Below are 18679 nucleotides of genomic sequence, written 5' to 3'. Positions count from 1 at the left end.
CCCTGACACTGGGTGCCCCACACCTCTGCTGAGACAGCCACAGCTGGAACTCCTCCTGCCAGCACAGCTCCCAACAGCGCTAGGGCTGGTACAGCAACAGCTTCCCCCTAGGAGCTCGGCCGCATCCTTCAGTCTTCCCACCTGCAAAACTGGAACAAGAGCGCTTCCTCACCTCACAGGGTACAAACAAGTAAGCACCCAAATTCCAAAAGCACCCTGAGACTGGGGGGATGTCTACTTAAAAATATTAAGCAAATGACCTATCACAAGGTAAGAGACATAGCCCAGTATTCTGTTAAGAGCCCATATTTAAAAGTCAGGAAGACATTTGTGTTTTTTTTCTTGCAATATAACACAGGTCTGTAGCTGCCCCACTGACTTGGATTTTAGCTGCAGAAAGCAAATCTGGATCTAAAAGACTGCCAGATCTTAAAGATGCTGCTACTCAGAGTTCTGCCACTGCCTACTGGAAAAATAGAAATGAGCTAACCCGTTCATGCTCCCAAATGTTTGTGTGCAGGCTCAGGCTCATACTGTCTTTGGAAAGTTCATAACTTTGAAAGCTTTTTATTTAATTCATCTACTGTACTATCTTTCAAGCCAGATAGCTTGATGGATGTTACTCAGTTGTACTATATGAGGTCACACATTTCAGCTCTTGTGCATTGTGTTCACAGTGAAGTCTCGTTATGTTAAAATTTAATCAGTATTTCTAAAAAAACCCAATTACTTATCGCCGCACAAGTTGAGAGTTTCTTTCTTTGTTTTCTGTGTGATGCTTGAACAACATCTACCGCTGGATAAAGGAGCATGCCTGCTTAGCGTCCCACTGCCAGTCCTATTCTTCCATTATTTCTCTTTGGAGGATGTGCATGTTTCCCCACTCAATAAAAACAAAAAGCTGGAACTGCTCTTTCTGCTGAAACTGGAAGTCTGAGACAAGACAAAACACAGAACTTGAATACAAGTCACAGAATGTTAATTGCTGTCTAGCAGCAGCTCGCTGGTCATCTGTACAGCACAATCAGCCTTAAGGAAGTGAAATAAGAGGATTTCATTGGTCTAGGTAAAGACTAGAGTACCATCCTAATTCCTCACTGCAGAAGGAAACAGAAGTCACACAGGTGCTTATTTGAAGACTTCCCCTTAGTAGCAGGAAATTCTTTCCTGCTCCTGTGAAACATCTTTGGAAAAGAATAATCTGATGTCTGTTCACCAAAGTCAGCACATACCAGTCCATTGTGCTTTACTATCTGGAAGCCAGTAACCGAACCTTACCTTCTGACTCACTACTTATTACTGGAAAGCACGTCTATGTTCGTAAATTTTGAATTTATGCAAAGAAGAAAATAGATAAACAGCCTGTGTGGTTTTATGTTCTGAGTTACTTATCTATTGTCAGGATTAAGAGCTGGTTTCTCTTGAACAGATAGGTTCCTTAAAGGAGCAGAATGGGAAACAAATCAAAAAACCCTGCTGCTTAACACAGGAAAACAATATTTCCCCTGCCTAATAAACTTTGTCCAGCAGAGCAACACCAAGACATCCTCCATCTAGAAGCAGGGCTAGTGGGACATATCATGTGAGGTGACTCAAGCAAAGCTTTCTAGTAATGCTGCATGGAGAAAGAGCCCGTGTCTGATACATCCCCTACTGGCTACAAGTACATGTATCAGGAGATATGAAGCAACACACAAGTGATGGGCGAGTGGTGATCACACACAACCATCCATCCCGCTGGAGCAGAGCAGGTGGCATCGGTGTTCAAGGTATGCCTTTGGGGCACAAATTCCCAGTATAGGTTAGTCTGACATCTCAACTATGCTGTGAAGTTTGAGACCATGAAGTACTTTTACACAAAGTCCTGCATAGTTCTGTCCAAATGTATCCCAAAATGCTCTTCTAATAAAGAAATCCTTTCCAATCATTCTGTGTCTATCTGATGACTAGCCATTAAGCTACACAAACATCAGAAGACGAAAAGGCAAGCCATGGAAGGACAGCAACTTTAATCCACAAGGTAAAATGTAATTTGCCGTCTGTTCAGCTCATCTGTGCATCACTGAATTCATCTCATATGAGCACCTTGCTTCTTCAATGTACAGTGAACGCACAAGGCACATATAACAAATGCAGACATTGGATTTAATACACTGGGGTTTTATTACAATAAGTGTCCCCTAGACAGTGACACAAATATAGGCTAGCTTTCTCCCTGTGCTGCCTGTGAAGCTGTGCTTCACAAATGCTGGTTTGTATTTATCAGTCTGGAGATGTTACTATCACAACTGATAAAGAAGCCGGTCCTTAGCTTTGAGCAATAGGAGGTACAAGTAAGGAAGAAGATGCCACAATGGTGAAAGGTTAAATGCAACTAGTGAAGTATATGCCTGTTTTCCTTGTAATACTGTGCAGTTCTCAGAGAACCACACATACCTGAAAGACGTATTCTCCAATTTAACTAGCAATGAGAATTTTTTTAAGCCTTTTCTGATAGTGGATTCTTTAAAACACATAGCTCTTCTAAGTACACAAAATAAGCCAGAAGGAGAGAGCATGCTTACCCTTTGATCTTTTAGTGCTATAGTGCCCTACATTACAGCTGTCACGGTAACATAATTCCTTTCCCAAGTTTCCATCATCCTTTAAGTAGCATTCTTGTGTGAAATATGACCATTCAGACCTGGCAAAGAACAAATGTAGCCAACACCTGAACTTATCTGTAGATGGGCTACAACTTGAAGGCACTTTAGTATCATTTCTCTGCTCACTGGGTTACAAGAACATTCCTTCTGCCATACTTTTTTTCCCAAAGGCCAGCTCCTGTTTCTGTTAAGCCTGACTGTGAACATAATAAACAGAGTAACATTGCCTAATCAACTATCAGATCTTATTAATCATCAAACACAAGAAAAGCCTAACTGCATTCCCACTTTCACCAGGGCACCTGCTGAGTTAAGACTAGATGTGCTCAACTCATGCTTCACAAAAGGGGGATCCTCTTTTTCCAAGAACAGTATACACAGCAGAGAATTGAATGGAAAAGAAAGAAAAATAATTAAGCCCAGGTCATGTTGACATCTAAGTGACAGCATTTAAAATCAGTAGATCTTCCTCATAAGAAAATAAAAGGGGGGAAAAAAAATACAGTTTTTACTCACCTGTACTACCTCTACTCCTCTTTTCCTGGAAAAGAAAAGAAAAAAAAGGAATAGTTAATGTTGGAAATGTGGGCAAAATGTAAAAACAGATACTAATTGAAAAGGGTTGCTTCGTACTAGAACACAAACAATAAAAATCTGCACTGATGAACCTGATTCAAATTCAGGAAAGCACTTGTTCAATTCCATTCCCTGCCTAGGAAGCACTTCCGCAGCTCCTAAATCATGGCCTCAGCAGTGACCCAAGATGCGTATTAGCAGCTGCCAGGTGAGCAGAGGTAGGAAGTGGGTGATGCTAGGGAGGGAGCATCTCCATTTTAGTCAGTTCTACTTTGCTCTTCATTTCTCATTTGCCCTCAGAGTGTGCAAATGGCACCACAGCCTATTCCACATGCTTGACAGATCTTTGATTTTGATCCAAAGATACATGTATAAATGTCAGGGAGAATGAACACAGCACCTTGCAGCCATTTATCCGCTTATTTACAGCCTTGCTCTACCCCGTCACCTTAGTACACAGCACGCTTCACAGAGCTACACATACACACACAGTGACTTGCATCAGTTATTCTCTGCTTGAAACCCTTGCCAAGAAACTTTTAAGCTGTCCCATGGCTTGTTTTCATCCCAAGCACAAAGATACCCACACTGGCTCCATGGAATAGCCCTGCAAACAGAGCAGGGAGGGGACAAAGGAAGGGTACAGGCACAGGCCAGGTTCGGAACAAAGAGACTGCCCTGCAGCTGGAGCACCCTGCCCAGATGTGTCATCCTGCTCCAACTCCATTGCAGATACATCCCCATAGATCCGCTGCTCAAGACAGACAATCTGTTCTGGAAGCAGTGGCTCAAAATCACAATTATTTAAAACTCCAGCTGGTGGTTTTGCACTGTGTCAGATGGACCCAACTGTGCTGGCCTCATCAGAGGCAACAACCCCTACACCATGTAGCTGTGCCCGAAGAAAAGCTAATAAATTATGCTAATAAATTATACAAGCAAACATGTACAAATTCAACCCCATAACGTGAGTATGCTCCACTGTCCCAGGCCAAGCAGGCATCAAGCTACATCCCATCAAGGCTGGATGGGACTCTCTGCATCCATCTACCACCGATGCTGTGGTTTCCTTTGGGCAGAAAGGGACACACAGCCAGGTATGTGTGAGGAGACAGACATACCCCGTTCTAGATGGGAGGCACTCTGGATGTGGGGACACCAGAGAGTGCAACGCCCCATGGTTTAGACACACCCTTGGACCTTGTAGTCACTCAAGTCTGGCTCCCACAGGAGCAGAGTTCAAATACTTGGGGTTTGCCAGAAAGGCCCAAACCTCTGAACACTGCTTTGGCCACACAGGGACTAGTTCTAGTGATCCCAACATGCCAGGGATAAGAGACTGGAGAGGCCTACTAATTAGACACCAAAACATTGAGAACTGCAACTGGTAGAGCTGATTTAGGCAGATGTGTAGAGTTGGTTATCTACTCTGCTGTATGAGAATTGCGATTCAGGTACATGCATCCAGACAACGTTCAATCACTGCATTTGACAAGTTATCAAGCAAAACAAACCATTTCTGCTCTAGTCTTGAGAGCAGAACTGAACGCCTGGCACAAAGCCCAGCCATCCCTGCTCCGTGCCACCCTCCCAGTGTATGCAGGCTACTTAAATATGTTAGAACCTCCTCCTCACTTTGAAGGCATGGGAAATTTAACTTAAAAATCAAAAGCCTCAATAAGCAGAAGACAGGAATCTCTCCTCCTCGTTCCCACTAACCCCATGTGTGAAAACCAAATACCCTTTTTGGGGAGGTCATGGAGCAGGACTGCCTAACTCTGCCCTCAATGCTTTTCTATATAAGAACGTCTGTGTTGTCTGTAGTCGCAACTGCTGCACGGTGCTGAATACACAATGGCTCCTCCAGTTTTCCACCCAATACAGTCAGTCTTTCTTTTGGGAGGCCATTACAAAGATGCCCAAAGGGACAGACGATCAATCAGCATCTACGACACAAATTGCTCCCTTCTTCCACTTTACCAGTCTGGAGTTTCTCTGGCCTAGAAGCAGCATGCGCTGCACAGCCACAACAGAGAGCTTGTAGCTGTCAGCAAGGAAATTCAAAAGAAAATGAAACCAAGCACCTCTCACAGAGAATTTCAAAGCCCTCTTGCAGATAACAGTAGCCTGTAAGTGGTGGGTGATTAATATGCTGCCATTACGGTGTGGGAAGCTTTGCTGCAGACCATCACCTGAGGCTGGCCAGATGCGTTCCAACTGTGTTTTGAGAAGAGAATATGAATCTCATAGAGAAAGAGTTAATAGCCAAATTGTTGAAACCCTGATTTTCACACAGCTAAGCAAGAAAAATAAGAAATATTAGGTGGGGAATGCTTTTTCATAACTTAGGGCAGCAGCCTACTCAGAAGCATTCCAAGTATTGTAAGCTAAAACTTAAAATAACCAAACTGGCCACATTTTTGCTCTGTCTGCCCTGAAGTAAACAGAACTCAAAACTGCCATTGAAATACACCAGGCTTTAGACAGGACTGCTCCAGAGCCCCTGGAAGAACGGAGGCTGATAGCAAAGGCTGCATTTCTTGCCATGCCTGCACACACACGAAATAAGCTTTATTCTACTTTAAAGAAGAAAAATACTTGCAAGCTAGTTGCCAAACCTACTTGAGAAAGAGTCAGTCCAAAAAGTTTTCTATAATCCCCCCCAAAATGGACTTTGTAAATGTACTGGGATTTACTGAAACTGACTGTATTGCTCCAGCAGAAGGGAAGAAGCCAGACCAGCACACAAGCAGGGAGAGAAGGGGTGCCTGCTTAAAAAGGCACAGGAAGGAGGAAACAATTACCAAGGTTGGCTTGTAGCACTGGGTCTTCCCCTTTTGCAGAAGGGGGGGGGGGTTGGGTCATCCCTTTTGGTTACCTGAAACATGAGAACTTTTTATACTTAAGCCCAAGGGACCAGAAACCATAGAAGCATGCATATTTTGAGGATTTGTTAATTTGGGAAAAATCCTCTACCAAAATACCTTTTTTTGAAAATAAGTTATTTTAAAAACAAAAAGTACGCAAACAACCAGGATGTCAAGCAACCATGGACCTCAGTTCTGCCATTAGTCGATTCTCCACCTCGAAGATTTCCTAAACCAGTGACTCCAGGCTTTTCAGCTGGGCAGGTCAGAGCTGCAAGATATCCCTTACGCAACCAAGCAAACAACACCATCTAACCACACTAACTGCCTCATGTCACACGTGAAAGGGCTGAGGGACAGGCACAGAAAGAAAGCTTATCCTACACACAAGAAACTCTAGGGCCTTCAAAAAATAAGCAAACAGAGAGAACAAAGCAAGCTGTGGGCCACAAGCGATTCCCCAACAAGGGGCTGTCTGTGCAGGACACTCAATGGAGGTGAGACGGCTGCTGAATTAACTGCTCTGGGAGTTTGACGAAGCCATGGATCTGCCACCACTTCTTCTTATGCTGCTTAAAGAGCTAGTAAGAAAAATACATCTTACAGTCTTGGTGTACGTTCTTTTGGGCTGTTTCGTTAGCAGAGGACAGGCTTTCTGTTAGCTATGCTGAGACGTGCACCGCAGATGCACTTAACATACACGAGAAGCTACAAACTCCTCTCCCAACGCCAACCACAGATGCTTGCATGGGTACAGGACATGAGCAGGGAACTGCAATTTCTGCAGACAAGCCAGACAGTTAAGAAAAATTAAGTGAGGGAGACTAGAACCGGTCCAGGCTAGGCAGAATGCTTCCACAGGTACCAATGCCTATGTCAAAGGTGCTGCCTCCTGCAGGGAGCTATTTCACTTGGAGTACTGACCACTACTCTTGTGTCCCTCATGGTATTGTCCATGATCCTTCTTTCTTCCCACGTAACGTGAAATTGAGCCACAGCCTACCAGAGGAAGAGCTGCCATTCCCAGCTGGCCTGGCTGCCTCTTGATATTGGCAATAGACTACACAAAACCAAGAGCAAGTCTCTTTCTCTGAGGAAAAGAAATATCATTATTAGCTGTATTCCCCTTCTCCCTCCAAAGAGGCAACACAACCAGGTCAAAGAGACACTATGTCTGCCCACTTCCATTGAACAGATGTTTGAAAAACGGTCAGTTCTAAACTGTATTGCCAGACATTACTATTTTTAAAATACATTTCATTACAAAGATCATCTGGACAGCAATCTTGTACTCCAATCATCAGTAACAACAACAACAAAAAACAACCCACAAACAAAAAAAAAACCCAAAACAAAACCAAAACCCGATTATTAGCAAATGTTAGTAAACCTCTGGGAGGAAAAAAAAAAGGGAAAAAGTCTTTGAAGGTGATAAAACTAAACATCTAACTTACAGCAAGGCTTCAATGTCTTCAACTGGCATCATATGCCTAAAGCTATGGAAACCTACTCAGATGCAACACAAATTACTCACTGGTGCTTCATGTGTTCCCTTCCTTCAGCACACAGCTCTCTAAATCACACACTGTAACATTTAAAGGAAAACCATAAACATTTAAGAAATGGCTGCATAAGCCTGCAATACCAAATCAAACCTAGAAACTTGTTATGACTTACTAGTTCTATACCTGAAAGCAGTGAACAACTCTAATGGATAATGCAAGCCTTACCATACGCAATAGTGATTAAAATAATTACCATGCAAGTTGACTTCATGTTTAAGTTAGAATGATGTGTGGATTTAGAGAAGAATTCAATATCAAGTTACTAAAAGCACATGAATTGGTGTTTTGGAATTCATGTTTTACCACAGCCTCAAACTATGTAGAACAGTTGGCTTTTGGGGTTGGGGTTGTTGTTGCTTTTTTTTTTTAACATCCAAAGTAAACATTTTTTACTAATTCCCCATCTAGGACCTGAACATTATAGTGAATGACAGTTAAAAGAGAAAATGACTATCAGGTCACATATCATAGTCACAGTTAAATTAAGTAACATATTTTTGCTGTCTGGTCTGAGTGACAGATTGAAAAATGCCAAACAGGATTTACAATTTCTGTTTTAATAGCCTAAGAAGTTATTTGTGCATGCAGTGAAGTTCATTTTCTCAGATAGGAGAATGTTTCACCTCCAAAATTTTCCATGTAAAAAGTGGCAAATAATAATAATGTATTACTTTGATATTAAAAAAAAATCATTTTCCTAAAAAAACAACACACTGGCATCAAAGGGAGTTCTATAAATATTAAATGCATCAGAGCAAAAACCTGCAGCCACAAAGACTTCCCACCACAGTGAAATTATCAGCCACAGAGGAAGGCACCGGGCAAGCAATACCAAAGCAAAGCATGAAAACCAGCCAATACCGGCCATCTGCAACCCTGCAGACAGCCCGTTTCTCCTCCTGGCACAAAGGCAAGCTCAGCTCATTTGCTTTAGTTTTTCCATCATCAGAATACCCTGCGTTTCTGTTACTAAATATTTGTGAGGGTCCTTGCTTTTATTACTTTTCATCACTGATGGACTCCACCTTATTGTCTATCAGGGAAGCAACCAGGTGGCAACCTCAGCGCAGGGGTGCTCGCCGCCTGGGGCCCCAGCTTGCAGCCGCAGCCATCAGGGCACATGGAACTTAAGTGAGAGCATCTGAAACATGGCCAGACTCAGCTGTAACGTGGGGATTTTTTGTGGTTTGTTTCTTTGCACACAGACTACCAAGCAGGCAATTAAACAGAGCTAATTGTACCAACTTATATCCAACTATTCTTATGTTTCAGCAAGCTTTTCCCCTTCAGTAATCAGTATTTTGGAAAGATTTATGACTGAAATGGATCAAAAGTTGGCATTTGGGGGAGGAAGTCCTCAATCTTCTCACTCTGTAAAGCGTCATAGATCCAAGGGAGAAAGGAAATAAAGTGACAAGACTTTGGGCTGTCACAGAGGACCTTTTCGGTAGGAAAAAAAAAAATAAATCACAGAGGGTAGCCACATTTGTGCATTTCTTCCTTGTTTTATAAACAGAGAATGGTCCAAGCAATAGGAGCCCTCATACATCAGACACTACAATACCGTAAGTGATTTTCACACCACCACCCCATTCACACATGACATTTGGTAGAACCATCTGATCTGAACCACATCTTCAAAGCATTATGTTATTCCATTTACAGCTATAAAAGTGCTTCTTAAGAGCACTGTATCAAAGCAAAGCACCCTGAAAGGGATGAGAAGATAAGAGAGGATCTTGGTAGACAGCAGCAGCATCACTCTGGTATTCACCTGCGACACCGCAATGCTTCCACGTGCCACAAATTCCCACCACAACACACACACACATATTCACCAGCATCTCACAGCGAAGATCCAGCCAGAAACCCACTAACCCCTTATCCTGCAAGAGCAAAGAGAAAACGAAGCATCCAACATCACGACTTCAGAGGTTCAAGTAGCAGGGAGGAAAAAGCCATGAAAGAAAGAAACCAGACACTGTAAGCAGTGACTAGAGGAAATAAACTGCCTTTAGTCACTAAATATTAAGACAAAGTTTCAGTAATAGCTTAATGAAACATTGCAGGGCTACTAAGTTCAGCATTAAAACGCAGGTATTGCAGAAATAAAATCTGTATATCCCAAGTTATAAAAGCCATAAAGTCAGTATATGCAAACTCAGAATGATGTGTTTTCTTTTTAAACTAGGCATTTAAGACGGATCAGTGCTGCTGAGCTCTGCCAGACTCTTTTCTTGGAACTAGTGACCCCAGGTTCTGAGAGCCCATACTCGCTGCTTTCCCAGCAAGGACACAAAACCTTTAACCACAGTCATTTGAGAAAAGAACTGAAGAGCCATCAGTGGGGAGAAGGAATGATTAACAGCTGCACAGAAAAATTATTAAAGGCAATGAATTATTCGTCCTACCAGACATTCAGAGACATATTTAGTACCTGATGACAATTATAAGCAATTGGGCAGGGTTCAGTCTTCAGCCATAGGCTTACACCACCAGACATTATCAGATCCAGCTCCCAGCTATGGCAGGCAGCCACACCATGTGATCTCTTTATAAACTTATTAAAAACCATCTTCAAACCAAGACATTTTGGCACTGTATCTTCCATTACAAGACATTAATTTCCCAAAGGTCAGAGTCCTTCAAATTTGCAGGCTAAATTGTTCCAGCATTATCCTTTGGCTTCAATAAACTGCTTGCTTCCTCAAGCACTGGGAAGAGCAGACATGTCCTCTCTGCTCCCAGCTCCCATTGTCTCCCCATGGCCCCGGTCACCCCAGTGTTAATATGACCCTCTGCAAAAAGCAAACCCATGACCCGTCCCTTTCAAAAGTCTTTCTTGGGTCACGAGGTGATGACTGAAAGACACCTGAGAGGAGGTGGCAGAGTCACAAGGCAGAAGACAGTATCCCTTCTGGGGACAGATATGGTATTTATCTTTTTTATATCTATATTAAAACTCTTACTGCAGAAGCTATTAGAGGCCTCTAGAAACACATGAACATATGTATATTTCACAAGGAAAATGAGCAATAACTTCACACTAACAGGTTTATAATCTGAAGGATGCTTAATATTGCATACTTGCTCTCCAGTGCCACGATACTTTCAATTAGCTGCCACACTGAAGCAGAAGTTTTCTGCATGTGTTAATAAAACGTCTTGTCACTATAAGCATAAAACACTTTAATATTTTATTCTCTGAAATCAAGCTTCTGAAAATCTATGTTTTATATTATTCTTAGCAACTCTCCTCCTATATTAATTTCAGCCAGCAGTTGCAAATTACTGTCTTATTTTTCCAAATCACAGAATAAGTCACTAGTCAGCAAAAAGATTCTAAAACCTTCCATTTTCCATTGCCAGTGGAGCCCTGGAAATCAGGTATGCAGATTTTCTTCTTCATCAAGGGAGTCTTCACGCAACTTGGGCAAGAAGGGCAATCCCCTCTTTACCAAGAGGTACATTGATTAGCAGATTGGTATTTTACTTCTGACTTTCCAGATATTGCCAAATTGCAGGAAAAACTATAATCCACTCCTTAACATCTATTATGCTTAAGTAGGAAGGCAGATATTAGTGTCCCCTCAACTCCTCCAGTACTAAAATGGAATATAAGGCAAATAAAATCATACTGAAATACTTTCCATGAAAAGCTACCTACACTGAAGCTGAAAAGAGAACTCGCATTGACCCAATGGATGAAGATTTCCCCAGTGTAATTTCTGGATAATGTGGCTAGAACTGCTCCAGCCTGAAAACTAATGGGAAATGGATACTTCCACTTTTCCCCTGCGCCAACAGTGGATCCAATAAGCAGATAGTATTTTTCAGTCTTCCAGATGACACAAGTCACCACCTTTTTCATTTCAAAGAAGAGAACACCCAATGTGCTCAAAAAGCACAATGTAACAGTCAGCAACTATGCGAAATGGCATTAGAAAGGGCTGCCAGAACAACGCCATTTTAAGAAAGTTAACAACAAATTACCATGGTCAGTCACAAAGAGTTACATGAAACAGAGAGTAGTAAAAGTAAAGAAACACTTGGTGGCCCAGCTGGCATTTAACTGGATGTATTTACTGTCAGGAAATACCTGTGGCTACAACTAATAGACTTATGCCAAAGCTCCTAAGAGGACTTACAGACAAGGGCACACTCAACTACAAGAGTGCTGCAACCTGAAAGTGCAGGGCTGCAGGTTCAGTTCAGCCTTAAAGTTTCTCCCCTGCAAATCATCACCATCTTGGGAATCTCCTTGTCACGGAAGGGAAAGCTGGCAGTGCACAAATTGTGCAATGACGGACTGACACAGTTTTACATCCATACTGTATGCCAACTGCATTTTGATGCCCTCAGTGAGCTTTGTCCAGCGATAAGCAGAATTCCTCCTACCTTTGCACAGGTCCATCTAACTTTACAGTCAGTTGTCAAACCAAGCTAGCTAATAGCATTAGTCAAATGCCTGTTCTCTTAAACTGAGATACCATGGCATCTAGTCAGTTGCAGTACCACCCCTCCAAACTCTACCTGTCATTATGTTGGCCTCTGCATTGCTTGAGCAGTATCAACTCTTGGAACAGACAGATTTACCAGTAAATCCTTGAACTGCATCAGAGAAGATAATCAAGCTTCCTGTCTGTCTGCCTCCTTTCAAAGACCACATCTTTTGCAACAGGAACTAAGAATTCAGAAGTGCTGAAGCAATACATAGAGAGTCAAATCCACGCATACATCTATGCTTCTGCCTACCTAGTGATAAACCTATCTAGAAAATGGAGCCTTGCCTAGCTTTAAACTCCTCACCTCAGGTACTAAGAGATATTTTATTGTGGCAGTGCGCAGCTTAGTGCAGATTGCAGGGCTCAACTGAGGATGTAGCCAGCTTCTGGGTTTTGCAGCCAAACTTCATTTTTCAGTCTCAAAATCCCCTGAATTGGCTTGTTTAAAACTATCTCGCTGGCATCTTCTTGTACTACAGTCAAAGCTAGACTGAACAGTAGGCCCATTCTGACTGGAAAAGAAAAACAGGATGAGAAAGGCAGAGCAGGGGTAAGAAGAGAAGGGATCTTTTTGTTCCAGCATAGGCAAGGCTGTCAAGGCGAGTGGGGAAAAATCTGGTCCACAACACACTTGTACTAGAAGGCCAACAAAATCAGGTTGCTCCTACATATATCCATCTAGGAGGAGAGCAGCTCACAGAAATAAAAGATTTAAGACAGATGCAAGCAAGCCTTGGTTTATTCTCAGGCTTCCTTTAGGCTCCTGCCTCACTGTTCATTGTGACCCAACATAAAGTTACTGTTCAATGTATGTTTTAATTTTTAACTCATGTACATCAAGTCTAGTAAAACCTGCATGCGTATTTTATGGAGAGCTTTCTCTCAGAATTGTGACAACTACCAATGTTCCTTTATTAAAACTGTTACCTCCCATGTTTTGGTTAATCAAATAATTAAAGGTTTCTGGGGCTTTTGTAAGGCAAGATGAGTTTTACATAGGGACGGCATACATTTTCCCCCTGTTTGAACAATACAGAATCACAACGTTCGTTAAGACACCCAGAAAATTGTTTCACTAGTGGTTTAAGACTTATGCACTATCAAACAGATTGAGGGATCAAATTATTCTTCTCTATTATTGCAGATAAACTGTATGAATCACCAGTATTGGTTTACCAGTATTAAGGCAAACGGCTACTGTTATCGGCTACCAAGCAAGGTTAAAGAGACATTACAGGGATTTGGGCCGAGAATATAAATCTAGCTGTATTTACCTATCTATATATCTCACTGTATCTTACCCAGAGAGAGAGGGATCTTCAGATTAAATATGTTTACGTCACATATAAGCCTTCCCAATACCTCCCTGTTCTATTTGGACAGGGAGAATTCAGATTCAAGAAGTGCAACACATCTGGTAACCTAACCTACAACGTGCGTAACTCTATTGACAGCAGTTGTCTTTTTTTTTTGAAAGAGGAAAGCAAAAGAACAGAAAAGATGACAAAAAGTGAACAGGTTTGGTCTCTCAAGCTCACATCAGAATTTTGAGTGCCCAACCTATCTTAACCTACAGGAAGCAGACTCAAAGTGCCTGGCAATTGCCCTCTGAGAATCTGAGCCTTTCAGTACTTCTCTTAGTTTTAGGTATCTGCCGTAGCCACTGTTAACAATCTCATTGGAGCTTGCACACAGCTACCTGACGAAAGCATACAGAAAAAAACTGTATTAGAAACACTCATTTACCAGAACCATTATCCACAGTTTGTCTTAACTAGACCGTAATCCCTCTAGGTGGTGCGTTTGTAAAGCATCCCACAGCATCAACCTGGAGAACTACCACAGCGTTCTGGGGATCTAGCAATGCAAATCAGCAATGCAATAACAAAAAATGATTCAAGAAAACAGTGTGTCTTCTTCAAGTCTCTGGAAGGTTTGCAGAGCGTACCAAGGTGACGCTCAGCATATTAAGACTACTTGGAGGCATTTATTATAACAGCATAGACACTCTGAAGAAGAAATTTTGTCACAATCCTATAAACACCAAGAATGAATTAAGAGTATCCAGGGTGGGGGGATCTCCTTTCTACAAATGCCTTTCTACAAAGGGCATAGGTATGGCAAGCCAATCTAAAAAGCCCTTAGTGTCTGTTAGATTCTCACATGCTAATCAAAGCTCAGAATTGAGTAATTTTAAAGAAAAAAAGGTTCCTAAAGTAGACTTGTGCATAGGCTAGAAGCTGCTGCTTCCACACCCCTCCCTCTGCCCCCTCCCCATCACCTCTCTCCAGCATGCTACAGGTACCCCATTTACTTTCCTAAATCCCATCTGGATTCCTGCCTCTTACACAAATAAAAGCACTCTAGTGGCTTGCCTCGATATTCTGAGAAGGAGCTTCAGCTGCTCTCATTTTCAACATAAGCATGCTGCACAAAGACCATCAATCAGTCCAGTATGGCCAGTGAGATGAGGCTCTGCTGGGCCCCTGGCTGGTACTGCAGGTTCTGCAGGTCTCCAGCACACCACAAGGGACAATGAATGCACACCTCCACTCAGCTAAAACCAACAGGTACAGAGAGAAGAGCCTGTCTGACAAGCCAAGTTTCATCTAGAAATGCCTTTTAATCCACTAACCCTGAAACCAAATGCTGTACATCCACTGCAGCTTTCCAAGACTTTGGCAAACAGCCCTGAATAAACCTTTTGGGAGTTTTTATAGAGGCCAGACACCCACTGAGACATGCATGAGAAATGCGTAATACACAAATTTTTTTTTTTCACTTCTTGGATCTTTAAAAGAGACTAGACCAGGCATTTTTTTGGCAGAAATTAGAGACGTATTTAAGTCCAGAAACTTGCCATGCAAAAATGAGTTTATTCGTCTCCAGCCAGGCTTCAAGTAAGATATATAGGTGTCTGGGGCTTTTTCCTTCATGCGAAACTTCATTATACAACTTCATTATACGAAGTTAACACAAGAAAGTTAACATGGCTGTTCACTGAGGAAACCTGATTGCAACTCTTTTTTCCCCCTCCATATGGGACAGCCCTAGTGTTCTGGCATCGCACAAGTCAGACACCAAGTCTCCCTCCAGTTTTTTAGCTTTGAGAGCACTTGCAGTTTCTTGTCTCCTGCGCTCACCAAGTGACCACTGTTTGCATAAGCAAGGAACACATTTTCCTCTTCATTTACGGAACCAGAGTCTGTCATAGATTCATAGACATAACTGACAGCAAAAGTCAATGCCTAGAAGTTACTGTGGCCACCTATACACGCTGTCAGATACCAATCCAGAGTTTCATCAGGCTAAAAAAACACCCATGGAAAGGTTTAGCATGACATAACTAAGTAAGAGATATTCCTAGAAATCTTTTCTCCTCAAACTCTGCATCAGCTTAGGCTCACATAACTCATCCAGTCAGTTCCTCCGTTTTGTTTACTCCCTTTGAGATGCATCTCAAGCTTCAGCTTTTAGTTTAGGGCACTTAAGAATGCCACTGTTAAAGAGGACTGGCTGGTTAAGCCACAAACAAAAAGCTGGCTAAAAGCAGTTCCAGTATCATCTGAAATTTGGTTTCACCTTTTTTTTGCTACGCAGCTCCCTCCAAAAACTGTATTAACCATGTCAATAGAAAACAGAAATTCCCTTGGAATCTGAAAAGTGCAGTTCTGCAGCCTTGTACCATATTTGAGAAGAAAATGATGTTCAGCAGGAAATACATGTTACAAATTAAAGAAATGTGAACTGGATTGCTTTTCTCCATTTGAACAGATTCAGATGCCAATACCAATAATGGGAATTTCCTTCCCCTGCAACTGACTCTTCTGCTTGAGTTTACATCAACACAGATCAAAGAAAAATGATTTTACTATATTTGGAAGCCTCATTAGAGAGGCTTGCAATAAAACGAAAGCTTGGCTTCCAACAAGTGATGATCATATTGTTTGAAAATATTCCATTTATTGACACATGGCCAACTTCCCTGAGAAGCAACAGGATAGAACATTTGACAGTGCTGCAGTGAATCATCTTGGTGACCTGCACAAATTACACATGATCCTGGAAATCCAATAAATTGTCTTCAACATACAATATTCGAGTGTGGTCCTACTTACAAGAAAAAAGGATCTAAATGGAGAGACAGCAAATTAATAAATGTTTTTTATTATACAGCATACAGAATAATATTAATAGCTGATGTGAACATTGGAGGACACACACAAAAAACCCCAACCACACACCCTGGCCAAAAGCCTTACCAAAAGGTTCAGATAAAAGAATGGAGTTTTCCATTGATCTCGATGGATGGGGCTGCAGTTTGAGGAGTTGGAAATCCAACACACGGAACAAGGTACTGCTGCCAACCTTTTAATATAAAGGCAATGTGGGTCATGAAGATTCATCAAAATACACCAAAAACTTTGAGCAGGGATCGACAAAGGATTGTTATACATAGGATCAGCCAAGGTCAGAAACCACAAACTTGAAGCTGGAGCAGAGATTAGACCATGAGACAAAAAGTCTCCACCACTCACGATAGTTTCTGCACCTGAAAAGGGCAAAACAGTATCTCCGAGGAATTGCCACCTTAACTGGTGAAAATTCCCTGTCCTGGTGTCCACTTCAGAGAAGCACACCTCTGTGCGTGTGTTATGAACATATCTATTTTATCAGGCATTTTGTCTCCTTTACATTATACTGAAGTTTGCCGTTAAAGAAAGATTAAAATCCTTCGTATTTCTTCCAGTCCATGGGCTTCTTGCTTTAGGCGGTGGCATATGTATAAGTCTGCCAGAACACCAATTTTCTTGTTTGCTTCAGTGGATTGTTTACAGTGCAGTAAGAGGGAAAAAAAAAAAGAACCCACTTTTATAAACCATAAAACACAGCTACTGCCTAGTTTTTATCCAAGCTGATAGACAAAACGCACATCCCTCCATAAGGTAAAGTGAATGACAGAGACAGTCGTTCTTCAACATAAATCCCGTTCACTCACAAGAAATTTAGAGCATCCTATCACTCTGAACCAATTTTTTCCAATGAGCCTCAGCCCTTCTGCAGGCACCACTTCACCCAAGAAGATCACCTTCAGAGCTCTGTCTTGGGCCAAGTGAGTACAATATCTGCCTTGCTGTCTCCCACACCCCTGACCCTCCATGGCACATCTTGCTACTAATCTCTCTCACACAGACACACTGGGGTACACACACACACAGGGTGCTCTAATTAATCCTGCCCTTGTTTTTTTCATAACTTATCCTAGACAGCAGCTGTTACACCCATCGTTTCCATCAGTGACTGAGCACATGTGTTTTAACACAGCAACTTTCCCAAATTTGGCCAGGACACGCAGAAGCTGATATTCAACCCCGAAAACGCTATTACATTCTCTAACCAGACTCGGTTGTAGTCCAGATCCGGATCTGCTGGGAGGTCTGCTGCACTGCATAACTGGAAGAACCAGACAATTTCTTGGGCCTCCTCAGATTTTCTAGAAGCTGCCTCAACAAGCTAAATCATACCATCATACCAGAGCTCTGTTACTCATACCCTGTTCTCCCTCTCAGGAAAAAAAAAAAAAAAAAAAAAAAAGCCTAAGGCCAACAGTTCAGCTGCATCTTTTACATTCGTTTCCCTTTATGGACTTATCTAGATTCCCTGGTACCTGCCCCTCCCCATTACAACATTGGTTTGATCACAACACGCTGATGAGTTTGTAAGATAACCTAAACCCCTCTTAAAGGGAAAAATAAGAAGTTACATTTCTATTCTAATCTACCAAATTTTCATTGTCGTTATCATTGCTAAGGAGGCGGACGTATAAACAGCTGATCCAGCTTTTGAGTAGGAACTGGAAAGGCGGACACAAAGAGCAGCAGCTAGTTGTTTTCCTCTGGGTTATTTCTGTCCAGTTCCGCCCTGAAACTCGCTCTTCAATCCCAATAATTGGCAGTAACTAATTAGAAGGAAAAATGCAAGCAGTTTATTAAATGTTTGATTAAATGCTGATTACATGTTTGACTAAACATGATCACAGAACAAATCTCCCTTGGACAAGCGTACTTGTTTTCTCTTGCTCACTTCTTTTGTTTGTAGACATAAGAGATAAGAACTATGGAGATGATGCTCTACCACACACTGGGATTTCAAGCCTATAGGTGACTGCACAACACAAGGCAAGGAGAAGCTGACGATTGCTCTGCTGTTTCAGGTTGCTTTTCACATTGCCCATCGTCGGATGCATGCTGCTAACTTCTCACGTTCTCTCCTTAGGGCTTTGACTGGGGGGTGTCATATGCAGGATCAGCTCAAAGATACTGCCAGAATTACATCACAGGTTAACTGGAGATAAAATCAGCATAAAAGAAAAGGACTTGCAGAAAGGTTCCAACTTTTAAATTGCTGTCATTCTGAAATATGTACAAGGACTTGAAGAATCCTTTTACATGGGGGAAAAAAAAAATCTGCGTTAAATAACAGCTTCAAGTGATGTTGAGAATTATGGATGTTTTGGATGG

The 18679-nt window shown here is 41.9% G+C and overlaps 1 protein-coding gene across 10 annotated transcripts in view; it reads right to left on the bottom strand.

Moving 5' to 3' along the window:
* The window catches only part of ITPK1 (inositol-tetrakisphosphate 1-kinase), a 160223-nt gene that overhangs the window by 119582 nt on the left and 21962 nt on the right, over nt 1–18679 (bottom strand). For 5 of the 10 annotated variants that reach the window (XM_074584153.1, XM_074584155.1, XM_074584151.1 and 2 more), the window contains exon 3: nt 3162–3186. The exons of the other annotated variants lie outside the window; for them this stretch is intronic. In XM_074584153.1, the coding sequence (XP_074440254.1) occupies nt 3162–3186 (25 nt within the window). The remainder of the gene's footprint in view (nt 1–3161; nt 3187–18679) is intronic. 10 annotated transcript variants of the gene reach the window in all.

Source organism: Larus michahellis, chromosome 4 (assembly GCF_964199755.1).
Source record: "Larus michahellis chromosome 4, bLarMic1.1, whole genome shotgun sequence".
NCBI lineage: Eukaryota > Metazoa > Chordata > Aves > Charadriiformes > Laridae > Larus > Larus michahellis.
Note: the sequence above shows the minus strand (reverse complement) of the source record. Positions and strands in the feature narration are given on the sequence as shown.